The following is a 13,225-nucleotide window of genomic DNA, read 5'->3' as shown; positions in this document are numbered from 1 at the left end:
GGGGTAAAATCCTGTAACAATAGATTACTATCTTTTAAAAACAGAACACATAGCCCAGGTCTCCCTTTCTCCCTCCACACCAGGACACCACGACCTGCGGCCTTTAACACCCTGGCCGGGACACACTGGAAGACAGCGTGCTAATGCCACAAGTGGCCTAAGGGACCTACGCCTCAATCCCCACCCCGAGTCCTTTCTCCGGAGCCCGTCCTTGCCAGGGTGACTCTCTCGCACCGGCCTGGGCTGTGATGCTGTTACTGTGAAGGAAGGTGAACTCACAGGCGGTTGGTTAGCCGCAACACCCCTCGCGCCCACACACACAGGACGACACTGACTCCTCAGTTCCCCCATCGTCACCAAATGCCTGCCATGGACAGGGACATGGCAGTTAACAGATGCTCACGCCTGCTCTCACGGAGATCACAGTCTAGTTGGGAGAGCCAAGCAACACCTGGGTTCTGGAATGCTCTGGAAGAGGGCATACCTGGAGCAGCAGGGTAGGAAGTGCTGGGTGGAGGGCGATATTTTCTATCAGGTGGTCACGGAAAGTCTAACTGAGCAAGTAACATTCATGCAAAGACTCAGAGGGAAGGCGCCAGCATGTGGGATGCTGGGAGGGTGCCAGGTGCACCGCTGTGTGTCCCAGAAACAGCCAGGAGCTCTGTGCAGCCAGCGCGGGTCACGGAGGGCCAGATATGTAGGAGAGGAGGCAGCAGGGGTGGGGGCCCTTACAGGCTGAGGGAAGACTTGGCCTTTCCTGTGTCCTATGGGAGGCTGTTGAAGGGTTTTACACCAAGAAGAAATGCTACAGAGAGTTCCAGGGGAGGCCCCCTGGTTCGTGTGTGAAGAGACGGCCCCAGTGACGAGTGTGGAGGAGGAACCCAGGGAGGAGGCTACTGGAATAATCCAGCCAGAGCCCAGGTGGCAGCAGCCGGAGGGCTGAGAGGGGCTGGACTCCGGGCCTGTCCCGAAGGTGGAGTCAGGACTCACCGATGTCTGGATGTGTGGGTGGGAGACACGACAGTGAAAAGTGCTCCATGGTCTGCAGCCTGAACAGCTGGAAGGGTGGATTTGCTGCTGACTGGGGTGAGGGAGACAGGGCAGCCAGCTCCAGGTGGAAGACAAGGAGCTGGTGTGGGCGGTTTCAGAGGACGTGTCCGTCAGGCCCCGCGTGGAAGGCTGACTGAGGTGGACGTCCAGGCCTGAACTCAGACAAGAGGCTCGGGCTGGCAACGCCACGTCAGGAGCATCAGCCCACAGGTAAGAAGGGTTTACAGCGACCAGCCCAGGGAGACCGCCTAGCTGTGGGGACAGAGCATGGGGAGAGCAGAGCCAGCGCAGGAAGGCAGGGTGGCCAGGGAGGGCAGGACAAGCAGGCAGGCGTGTTGATAGCGAGTGAAGAAAAGCCTTTCAAGGTGGAGAGAACAGTCACCTGTGTCAAACGACCAGAAAGGCCAAGAACAATGAGGGCCGGTGCTTGGTGCTAGATTTCCGTGCAGCAGCGGTGTGCTGGAGCCAACTGTTAAATTTCTAGGAATTCTGTGAGCTGGATGGCTTCACGTTGTAGCCTGAAATCGGCCACGGTGGGAGTATTTACACCACATTAATTGGCAAACATTACAAATGAGGGCTTTTCCCCCAGAGCGCAGGCTTGAAACATTCGCCAGACTGCTCCTGTAAGGAGACAGAGTGCAGCCACGCAGAGCCACCGTCTGCAGCGAGCCTCCCAAGCCAGGCAGCGTCCTCCAGGGACACTGCCTACAGGAATGAGTGTGGGGCTGCACACAGGAGGAGGAACTAGCTGGAAGAAAAACAGTGGATGAGGCAGAGCACAGTTCCCACAGGAAGGCTGCAGGCGTAGGAAAAGTGCTGAGGAAAGTCACACCAGGGCTGTTTGACGGAACAGGGACTGTGATGGGAAAGAAACCCGACGTCCTTGAGGACATGCAAAGGCTCTGAGCCTGCCCTGGGCTGCAGGACTGAGGTGCAGTTCTCACCCAGAATGACATGCGCTAGGAACAGGGCTACCAACCAGCACAGATGGAGCACTTGCCGCATCCCAAGCGCGGGCCAAGAGCCTGGCAGGGGTCTCGTCTGCCCCTCGCAGTGAGCACAAGGTGAGCACTGTGCTTATCCTTGGCTCAAAGATGAGGACTGCGGGGCCCCTACAGATTCAGGGATGGCCCAAGGTCATCTGGCCGGGACTGGAACGCAGCCAGTGTGCCTCTGAGCTCCTTCTGGCGACCACCACATTCCACCACCTCTAGCAGCCCCCAGGCTGGCTGGGGGAGCGAGATCCAGGGCAGAGACACAGCCCCGCTTCAGGATCCAGACATTCGGCCGGAGGAGGTGAAGGCCTGAACACAACTCATCTCCCCATCACTGTCAGCCGGGACTCGGGCATCTGTCCAGTGGGCCTGCCATAGTGTCTCCTCCCATTTTCACTCTGGAGTCCCGCTTCCCACGTGAGCCAGTACTGGTGGCCCTGGCCACAATGTACAGCTGAGGGCGGATGGCACAGTGCTGGTGTGAGTCTGCCTCTGAGAGGCGAAATGATGCTCTAATTAGAAAAACAGATTGAGCTTGTTCTGTGGAGCAGCAGACAGCTCTCTCCAAGAACGACTGCACAAGACACTCCTTTAAAAGACTGCTCTCGAGAGAGGATTTGCTAAAAGTAAAGTGTATTTTACAATCCATGTTCCTTGTCTGAAACTTTCAAAGACTTGTTGTTGTGTTAGAATTTACTTTTATATCCTACACAAATGGAAGCAAGTCATTGCCACGTGCGGAATTGCGGAGGAACGAGGAGGAAGCAGTTGGCGTGGGTCGAGCAGGCAGATGAGATCTGTGTAACATGCTGTTCAAAGGCTTCAGAGGAAGAGGTATTTAAGGAAAAATACATCAAAACATTCTAGCATCACTGCCTCTGCAAAGGCGCGATGACACGACTGATGTCGACGTTTCTGACAATAAGATCTGCAGCAATTCTTATATCCAGAAGGATTCATAAAGCAACTTGCTTGATCCTGCGCTGAGAGTTATGTTTCTTATAAACACATTTCTCAATCCCAAAGGGTTGCAGGTGGCATGGTGACTCGCTCAGCAGCCAAAGGGCCCTCTCCGCGGCAGGCGGTGCCCCTTGCTAACCTCCCGCCCGTTGCCAATTTATTCCCGCGCACGGAAAACATGCCAGGCAGAGGTGACTGGCAAGCTACACTTCGTTTTTAACCAAGTATTTACACCTGATCCATAATCTGAAATTAAAATGGAGATGTGTGAAAAACCTACTCTTTTCTGAGTATTTTCCGTGTGCTGATTCTGTGGGATTTTTCACTGTTTCAGAATTATATCTGCTCTTATAATGACACTCAAAGCCTCTGAAGAACAGAGTCACCTCACACCTCCCCTAGGGTGCCTTTGAGCAAGTCTGGGAATAAAAAATGTGAACAATATCTTGAACCACTTTACCCAGAATCGAACAAAGGAAGCCCCACTCCCTGAGGTGTGGCCTGCCTGCGCTTAGGGTGGACACGGGCCTTACGGTGAAGCAGTGGCACTGACCCAACATGGCATTTTTAAAAGCCTAAGAGCCTTTCCATCTTATTTTATTACCCTCATCGGTTTTCTAATTTAGAACACAGTTCTAGGGCTTGCGGCCAGTGCCAGTGAGGGTGGGAGGTCCCAAATTAGGAGTCTCCAGCCAGGTGGCTGGGTTATGGTCCTAGAGGGAAGCCAACCTGTCAAGCCGGATGCTGCCCGTGTCGCTGTGCAGGCCGGGAGCAGGGTCCACAGTGGCCAGCAGCAGCTGATTCGTGACACTCTCCAGTGGGACGGTGGTGAGGCTGGTGGGAGCTCACCATCCCCCCTTCGTACACAGGGAGAGACATAAGCAATGGGGGAACCGGGGAGAGCCCAGGAGCGGCTCCTTCCTCCTTGGGGGACAGCTGACTAAGTGTGCTTGTGGCCCGAGGCTCACATCCACAATGGGTAGCTGTATCTGTTCACTGGCTACAGGGGATAAAAGGAACTCTGTTGGTCTTTCTTACACATCTCAGAATGGGCTTTTGAACCCTAGTTGGGGAAAGCAGTAGGGAGTAAGCCGGGATGCAGCCGTGGTTACTGGGACAGGTGGCTGTCACACTGGGACAACAGCGCACAGCAATGGGTCAAAGACACCAGATCCAACTGCTGCAGCGCAGCTGTAAGGGGCAATGTTCTAAGAACTCCAAAGTGAGAGCTGTTAGAGGCTGATGGTGAATGCTTTTTAGGGTTTGAATCATTTCAGGACGCAAAATGGTATTAACGAAAATCCTTGGGAGCTGTTATTCTCTAGACAGGAAATTGCAGGCATGAAGTCTAAGGTGGTCCTAACCTGTGGGCCACACACTCCTGGGGCTACAGAGACACCAGGAGGGGGTCCCTCTATCTCCCACTTCCAAGTCACCTGCTGTGGCTTACCTGGCCTACCTCTGCCATGCACGCCAGCCTACCATTCGGCAAACAGTACCTTCTTCAAAGGCTCATTGGGAGGGTGAGAGAGACCGCACACAAGGGGCCCTGCACATTCGGCACACGGTGAGAACCCTAGAAATCATGCCCACTGTCAGCACTGTGTTCACATGGAAAACCGCATTATACACGTGCATGTTTGTAGTTGGAAACAGAGAGAGATGCTCCTGTGATTAACAAAGTCCAAATGCATTTAGAAGTCTGACTAAAGCCATCGTTACTTGTTCACTGTGTGTTTTTTATCATTTATGGATTGCCCCTGCCAGTGTGTGTGGGGATGGAAGACTCAGTTCATGATTTTATGTTAAAAAAAAAAAAAAAGATCTCCGTGCTTAAAAAATAAAACGAGACATTTTGATCGACAGCTTCAATGCTTACGATCATTAATGGCATGGCAGAAATGTAAAGATAAAAGTCACGACATATAAGTGTGATCATTTCACCAGGCAAGCGAGCCAAGACATTGGGAAGGAGAACAGCAATCATCTGACCCCCCCGTTCACCTGCCAGGGCTGCCCACAACGCCCCTTCATCCAAATTGGTAGCTTTGGGTAATAACTACAGCAGCAAGGCTATAGCAGAACGTCCGCTCCAAGAGTCCAGGGATATTTGCCTATGCTGTTCACTCTGGAACCTTCAGCACTTACAACAGGGCCTAGCTCAAAGCAGTACTTGGTAAGCATTTGTGGAATGAAGAAATGAAGGAATGAATGAATGAAACATATGACTCAGAAATTTAAGCAGAGGTTTCCAGTCTTTTCAGAGATCTTAAACTCAATTCATTTGACTAGAGTGAGTTCCAAGAGAAATTTAAAAGCACAGAGCATGCCACAGGCCATGCAAACGCCATGGATGAAGGAAGCAGGAATAATACCTATTATGTTCGTGCAGGCAGCAACTAGATGCCAACTTTACAGTGTCCTATGGGAAAACAACTTAAGCAGGCAGTAGCCCATTACAAATTATTTCTCATCATCTCGCTTCACTTCTTCATTTCCTCCTCTTTGTAGCTATTTTTGAAAGGCATAAAAATAAATGCTATGATGCCAAACTACATGAAGAAACACCTCCTTGAATTCACAGCTTCGTGTTCTTGGTGCACCTCCAAGCTGCCCAAGGCCAACGTGCCGTCAGCAACACAACCTCCACACCGAGCCTGGCTGGCTGGGTGCCTCCTGTCGCCCACGGCACACACCGAGATGGGAGTTTCAACACATGCCCAGCTCGCTGTGGGCCTGGTGGAGGCCAGGGCAGAGCAGGCACCTCTCGCAGTAAACAGAAACCCCAGGCAACCTCACATTCCTCTGGGGGAGGAGAGGATCAGCTTTCACACTTGAACCTGACCCCGCGAGCCGAGAGCCACGCTGGACCAGAGCAGAGGTAGCCGTGGCTTTCCACAACCAAGAAGGCACCTAAGGAAGGAGTCAAGGGCAAACAGTGAGCCCTACTGCCAACGGTGCCTTCAGTTAGGAGACAGGCAGGAATCCACAGTGACCCACAAGTATGCTTCTTGAGGTACGTTTGTTCCTTACTATAATATCAAAGTAACGTATGATAAGAAGAAAACAAAAGACTGCACATTGTTTGTGATGTCTCCCCCCGAGTATTCCGTCTATAAGGCAAAGCTCCATCCTAAACAAAATGTCTCCATCTAGTGTCATACTGTGTACACGGACAAGAGACCTGATTTTCCAAAGTAGATGCAGCTTTGTTTTAAATCCAGTGCTTAATTTTCATGATTAGGGAGGTGGAAATTACAAAGATGAACCCCAAAACATGAATTATGCTACTCTTTGTCATCATTGTTAAAATCAAAATTTCAGTACTAAGGTTAGAGGCAGAAACCATAAACATTAATTCAAATATGAGATACTAATTTTTATCATTAAAATCTTGATTTCACAGAGTTCCAGATGAGCAAAGTAACATAAAAATGTCTCCAATAATTAAATTTATTTTGTCTCTGTTCTTCCCAATAATACCCCCGAGACACTTCCTTGGTGTTATCTGAGCCCGTCTTTGCTGCTGGAGGGAACCTGGTCTGCCAGTGTCCGGGCCTCGGCACAATTAGAACGGAGCTGACAGAAGCACCCACATTGCCTCGGGGCAGTTACACAACAGAACTGTCGCTCATTACGCAGCCCCCAGCCTGACACCTGACCTCGCTGAGGTTACGGAGCTTCTCACCAGGGCCATCGGGAGAACAGGCAAGCTCCGCTGTGTTCCCAAGTGGACACCACACAGCAGAGGAAATGAATGACCCACGGTGGTCTGCAAGGATACAGATGAACAACTATAGCAACGTAATTCGGAAAGAAAAAGGTTCCAAAAGATTACTAACAACATAATTATCTTTTTATCACATCAAAACCAACTCAAATTCAATAACGCATTTCTTGGGTACGTTCGGAAGTATTTTTTTACAAGGCAAGGGGATGGGAAGCCTGAGCTTCAGGCCGCTAGGCAAGGCAACGGGACGAGAGAAGAGAACACAGGCAGCTGGAAGACACTGTCGGTGCGTCAGTGACCACGCTGGGCAGGTTCATGGGTGTCTACCACATCAAGGCATTTTTACAAATTGAACTAAAGAGGCATATGCAAGGACTCGAAGAGTGTGTGCCACGCATGAAGCAAGGATTATGAATTACTCGGTTACTCACTTGGGGTCCACAGACTGAAGGGAGCGGGGGACAAAAGAGTTCACCGACACAGTGAGGGAGCCAGGTCTCCTTCTCAACCCCCTTTCTTCACAAGCTTGACGTGGTGATTGTTCCTTCGCTCACCACCACGTCTCCCAGCACAACGCAAACACTCCCCCTGAAAACAGAGATTCTAGACTTCCAAAGGAAGTTCTGCCAACATCGTTCCCACCCCAACCTCGCCCTCCCGCACCCTGACCTCCTAGGTTCACCGCCTATCACTTCGCATGCTGGAGGGCCGTCCGTGTCTTACTCCTAAGTCGTCTGGGTTACATTTTAACATCAGCAAAACCTCATTGTATGGATGAGTTATTAACAATACATTTTAACTAAAGTAGAAAATAACTTCATGCCTCTTTCCACAGAAGAGGAAGACAGGTATTATTGGTTTACAAAATGATGCATAGTTTTAAAAAGTCATTGATTGCATTCTCTTCTAAAACCTAAATACTTTTTAATAGTATCCATAGCTGTCATCTACTGTTAACATCTTTTAAAAAGAGGTATTCATAAGTATTTAATTTCTGTAAATTAAAATAAATATATGCCTGAAAATATAATAGACCTGTGGTGGAGTGGGGGAAGCTGGTTTTCTAAGACAAAGTTACTGAAGTAATGAAAGTGTTTCTTTTAGTTACTGAAACCTAAGTTATTTTTAAGCGAGGCCTATGATTACACAGAATTGCTAATATGCTATTTATAGATACATACCCCACCAAGCATGCTACATCCAAGCGCTAAGAATTTTATCCACTCGATTTGCTTTTTGCAAGGATCCAGCTCTAAGAGAGCTCTGAATTTTTCTACTGGCAGGCACAAATTTTTCCACTTCTGCTCAAGATCTGCTAATTCCACATCGTGCTTGTGGCCACACTGTTTAGAAAACACAGTATGACACAGTTCATGTGAGTTTTAAAAACCTGTGAAACAATATAATGCTTGTGAATACTTAAACATATATCAAGTAACCCGCCCTGTTCAGGGGAAAGATGAACTCCAAATTCAGGACAGTGAATTGTGTCAGCCCTGGGGAGGGAGTGGAGGGAGGGGCACACAGGCAGGGAGGGTGGCGGCTAGCTCCATATCAGCAACATGTTATTTCTTAAAAGAAAAAGGGACAATGGAAAGAACGTGGCATAATGTTCAGACCTAATAAAATGGGCGTACAGACATTGGGTATATGATTCTCTACTATCTGTCTGAAATACTTCACAATAAAGACCAAACCTCAATAAATAAAAATGTTTAAAAACCCAGGGACTGGATTTTTAAACATGTTAACGGTTAAAAAGGACAAACCTTAAAATTGAAAATAAATGTATTCCTTCTACTATTTTAAAGAATCTATGAAAACTGATAACTTCAATGATCTGCTAGTAGTATCCTGGGTAAAAAAGCTTTGAGCAGCTTCAGTGTGGCTGTTCCCAAGCCTCACCGTTCAAGGGTTATTAAGGTAGAGAGCCATGGAAAAGCCCTGTCTTCACAACTCAATGTATCCTGCACAGGAGCACAGATGTCCGATGGGGACAAATGACTTTCAAAATCAAGGCTATGCCATTGGCATCATTTTTAGCAATGCGACCCAATGCTGGGAATGCCAAACCTTGCTCCACACTACACTTTCTGTTAACTCATTCCTCTAAAAACAAGATGGTGCACAGGGAGAAGGAATGCGAGGGCTCTTGGGGCAAGGCAGGAAGGGAGCTGCCTACCAGCCCAGGCTCTCAGGAGAACCGGAAACCAGACGCCACTGCCCACCGTGGGGTGCAAAAGGTCAACTCTTTCGGATGAAGGAGGCAGATTATTACTTTAGCATGCAAACAGCTTTTATAAACACGTATTGCAAAAAGGGACTTGTAACGCACAATTCTGGAATTTTGTATTTTTTGTCCAGCAGAATTTAGTGTCATCTTAATTTTGTATCTAAAAGAAATTATATTTCACTTTTGTAAAATCTATTCACGACTAGCTATTTTCGGTTGTTTAAACTGGAGAAAGTCCACTGAATACAACAAATTCCTTAACTGAAAAAACCTTGAAGCTCCTTGGCAGGGAAAGCAGGACTTACGGGGTGGTTCTGTTGTGTATTTACGGGTGGGCCCTGCTGTGCCATCAGGCTATGAATGGTGCAGGAAACGGTGAAGCAACGCCAGCGGACTGGTGATACAGACCCTCTCATACCTGCTTGTGCAAAACTTTCAGGAGTCCTGGAGTCAGGCCTGTGTCTGTTTTCTGGGTTGCCACGGGCATTTCGATTCTGTCCTTTACAGGAAGTGGATCTCCTCTTGACAAAGCTGTAAAATATCTAATAATAACACACATCTCTGAAGGCTCATCAATACACAAAAAGCACCTTATGCAATGCAGTTTCTCGTACAACCCGGGAAAACAACAGTGATCAGGAAGAAGAGCCCTACAGTCCAACGGCTCCTGCTTACGTCCTGGTTCCTCCACTTAGTTCTCTGACTTAACCTCTGCACGTCTCAGTTTCTCCGTCTGGAAGGTGGGGATAATGAGAGTCCCTGTCTTAGGGGTCCCAGGAGCAGCGAGTGAGAAAGGGCTGGCACAGTGGCTGGCACTCACGCTGACTGAACATGTGCTATTCTTATCAAGCAAATGCTATGAGTGCTTCTGAAATATCACCAAAGGAGGTGTGAGATCCCAGGCCCCGGAATAACCTAAATGCGATGTCATGGTACAGTCATCCTACTCTCGACAGTTTGGGCTTGTTCTTCCCTTTTCCTGGTCTTGCTGCTCTTTGAGGTGTTTAACTTTAAGCGTGTCTGCATACCCAGCTCTGAGGCAGCCCAAGAACACACAGGTCATCTATTTCTACCCTGGGAATGTCAGGTGCCGGCTTCTCTCCCACCTTCCTGCCTGCTATTTTCCCCCTTAAGTGTTCTTTTCCGGGTCACTGATATTGCTGCATATGTTGGGGACGAGAGAGATCACAGAAACAGGACGGCACACTAAGTCATGAGGGAACGGGCCAGGCAGGTCCTTCTGCAAAACTCACTCCCCTTGTTGCATCTGCCAGAGGTGGCCAGTGCTGAAGCCACATCATTTCCTGCTCTAACAACTTTAACATGACAAGAAGAGATGGCATATCCAGGAAAATGAACACTAAATCCTCCACCAGGGCCCCAGGTAATAATTTAAAAGGCATGAATGATTAGAAATATTCCAACTACTATGTAACAGATAAATATGGATAAATGGATATTTGCTGGACTAAAAGAAATTTCATATTTTGTCCCTTCTCTTTTCACCACTAAACTTTTTGTTTTCATGCATGTAAGACAACTTCAGCTACATTTTGTAGTTTTGTTAATGATTTGAGGAAAAGTCAAAACAAAGGCAGCAGTGAGTTAGACCAATGTGGACCTGAAGACCCAAAGGGCTGGGGTGAAGGATGGGGGCTTAGTTTTGCCACATTGCTCCTAATGGAGGGTTTCTCGTATTTCATGGAAGTTATTCCTCATAACTGATCAATGGAGTCACCAAGCTAGCAGTGGCCTCTGGAGCAAGGGTTCTCAACAGGAGGTAATTCCACACACCCCACCCCACCCACATTTGGTAATTTCTGGAGACTTTTTTGCTGTCACAACAGAGGGTGAGTGGTACTACTGGCATCTAGTGGGTGCAGGCCAGGAGCCCCTTCCCTCCGGCCCCCATCTCCGATCGCCGGTAGTGCCGAGCTAAGAAAGCCTGCTGCAGAGGAGAGACCGACTCATGTTACTGTCTGCCAGTTCCCTTAGGTACATGTGCGCCAAAGCAGCCTTTATTACTTGACCAATTCTGTGTCCATTGTCCTGTGTGATGCACAACTGCAAGATGACATAATAAGGTCCAACCAACTGTTTCATCACAGTGGAGTAGACAGGCTTGGGAGAAAGACTGGCTCATCTTTGATATTCGGCCAACTGAGAACCTCATTTGAAAAGAACCCTAACCCGAGAAAACAGGAATGCCTATTTGAGTATTCTATGAAGAGTTACTTTCACATGCATCCTGGTTTCTGTTTTGTTTTTAGTTGTTTTTTTTCCCCTCCTGTCCCCACCCCCTCCTTCCTACGCTGCTTCCTCTGTCTGGAATACCCTCTACCTTGCCTGAGCCCCACTTTGAAATCTTTCAAAGATCAAGTCACCCTCCGCTCAACTTTCAATGAACCTTCATTGATGCATGTACCAAGTTCCCCCTTAACTCAAATTATTTATGAACATCTCTTTCTTAAAGATTAAGTTCTGTGAGAGCTGGGACACATTTGAGCCCATTACATACGCATTGTCTAATGAATAATGCCTGTGTTTTCTCCTAAACTCAAAAATTGTTCTTGAGAGAAATTAGCAGAATGGAGCATTCAGAAAGTTCTCGATTAAGCCTTCTAAAGTGAAGCTTAAAATAACTGTGTCTAAAGTATTACCAAATATAATGTTCCAAGAAAAAAAATGCCAAATCTTGGAATTTTTTTGTAGAGTGCAAATAAACTCTTACAAATCCTGTCTTGTACTTAGGCTTCCATAATGGTTAAAACCAGAGGCCATAATTTCTTTTTTTTTTTTTTAAGCAAGAACCTTGACAGAATCTTTAAGAAGCAATTGACAAAAGTGTTTCTCAGAAGGCAAGCACTGGACTGACCAGTAGCTCTGTTGGTAGGTTAAATAACAGCACCAAAGACATCCAGGTCCTAATCCCTGGAACCTGTTTATGTTACTTTACATGGTAACAGGGACTTGGCAGATTGATTAAGGATCTTAGATGAGAAAATTGTCCTGGATTATCTGGATGGCTCCTAAATGTAATCACAAGTGTCCTAAGAAGAGGGAGGCAGAGGGATGGATATTTGAAGATGCTGGCTTTGAAAATGCAGGAAGGGGCCGTTAGCCCAGAAGTACAGGAAGGCAGCTCTAGAACCTGGAGAAAGCAAGGAAATGGACTGGATTCTCCGTAGAACCACCTGAAAGAGCAAAGCCTGCCAACACCTTGATTGTAGCCTAGTGAAACTCACTGTGGACTTTTGGCCTTCAAACTGTAAGAATATACGTCTGTTGTTTTAAACCTCAAGTTTGCTGGTAATTCATTACAGCAGCCAAAGGAAACTAATTCATCTTGATTTTACAGCTTAGAGAAAATCAGCAAGGTATGACATGTTGGTGACCAAAATATTTAAATTTACACCTATACTGACTCTTGTCATCATAAAAGTGAGCTTTTGTTCTATGTCAGTTTAGTGATAAGGGGCAAAGAACTCTCCTGTAAAATCAAAAGGATTTATTTAATACCGCTTCTAAGGTCTGTTGACTTGTAACTTTAAGATTATGAATGTCTGCTCCTGGAAAGGGTTAGAATGTTTGTAGCAAGAAACTGGGAAGATTCCTTCGCTGTGAACTCTGCTGGGCAGAGTTTATCTTTAGCAGTCTTGGGATGATGACCTCAGTATGTATGATTTTGGTCCTCTGGTTCTAATAAATTTATGTAACTCTGGGAGGATTCTCTGTGGACCAGAAACATAGCTAAAAGATTCCACTTTGTAAAAATCTCATTTCACAGATAAAGTGACTGTAATAGTGTGATTTTTAAAAATATAGTGCTGAAACTTTTCGCCCAAGGCAATTGCTTTGTTTGGTCTATCATCATAAATACTGCTCTTCGACAATTGAGTTGCCACTACTTTGCAGATAAGTGAGCATTTTGCAAGTTTCCGGCCCCACGGTCAACAGACCGTAACGGTTCCTAGATGGACACTTAGGTACAGATGTCATCAACGCTAAGGGGAAGCTTGGCCCGGTGCTGTAAGGATGCCGAGAGCGGCGCCGGACCCTCGGTGGGGAGGATTCCCGGGCACGCCCGGCGGGGGCGGGTGGCCGCGCCGCGAGGGACGCTTACCCCGCGGACCACTGCAGCACGTCGGCGGGCTGGGTGCGGATGGCCGCCTTGGTGAACTGCTTCAGGATGTCCGGCAGCTCCGGGGGAATGTGGATCTGCTGCGCGCAGAACATGGTGTCGGGAAGCGGCAT

The 13,225-nt window shown here is 47.8% G+C and overlaps 1 protein-coding gene across 1 annotated transcript; it reads right to left on the bottom strand.

Moving 5' to 3' along the window:
• Nucleotides 1-7,165: 7,165 nt before the first annotated feature.
• ROPN1L (rhophilin associated tail protein 1-like) lies at nucleotides 7,166-13,225 on the bottom strand. The gene is made up of 4 exons (XM_012650006.1): nucleotides 13,095-13,225; nucleotides 9,390-9,513; nucleotides 7,920-8,081; nucleotides 7,166-7,183 (listed from the first exon to the last, which is right to left on the bottom strand). Exons 1-4 carry the CDS (start codon nucleotides 13,223-13,225, stop codon nucleotides 7,166-7,168), a joined length of 435 nt encoding a protein of 144 aa, XP_012505460.1.

This window comes from Propithecus coquereli, unplaced genomic scaffold (assembly GCF_000956105.1).
Source record: "Propithecus coquereli isolate 6110/MARCELLA unplaced genomic scaffold, Pcoq_1.0 Scaffold309, whole genome shotgun sequence".
Classification (NCBI taxonomy): Eukaryota; Metazoa; Chordata; class Mammalia; order Primates; family Indriidae; genus Propithecus; species Propithecus coquereli.
This window is presented reverse-complemented; position numbering and strand designations above follow the sequence as displayed.

Bases quoted from the DNA above. Each gene is read 5' to 3' on its own strand.
- ROPN1L (XM_012650006.1), bottom strand. From the start codon at position 13,225: ATGCCGCTTCCCGACACCATGTTCTGCGCGCAGCAGATCCACATTCCC. The intron at 9,514-13,094 runs GTAAGCGTCCCT...TGTTATTATTAG, and splicing joins GTGCTGCAGTGGTCCGCGGG to ATATTTTACAGCTTTGTCAA. The intron at 8,082-9,389 runs GTATGAGAGGGT...TTTTCTAAACAG, and splicing joins TGAAAGTTTTGCACAAGCAG to TGTGGCCACAAGCACGATGT.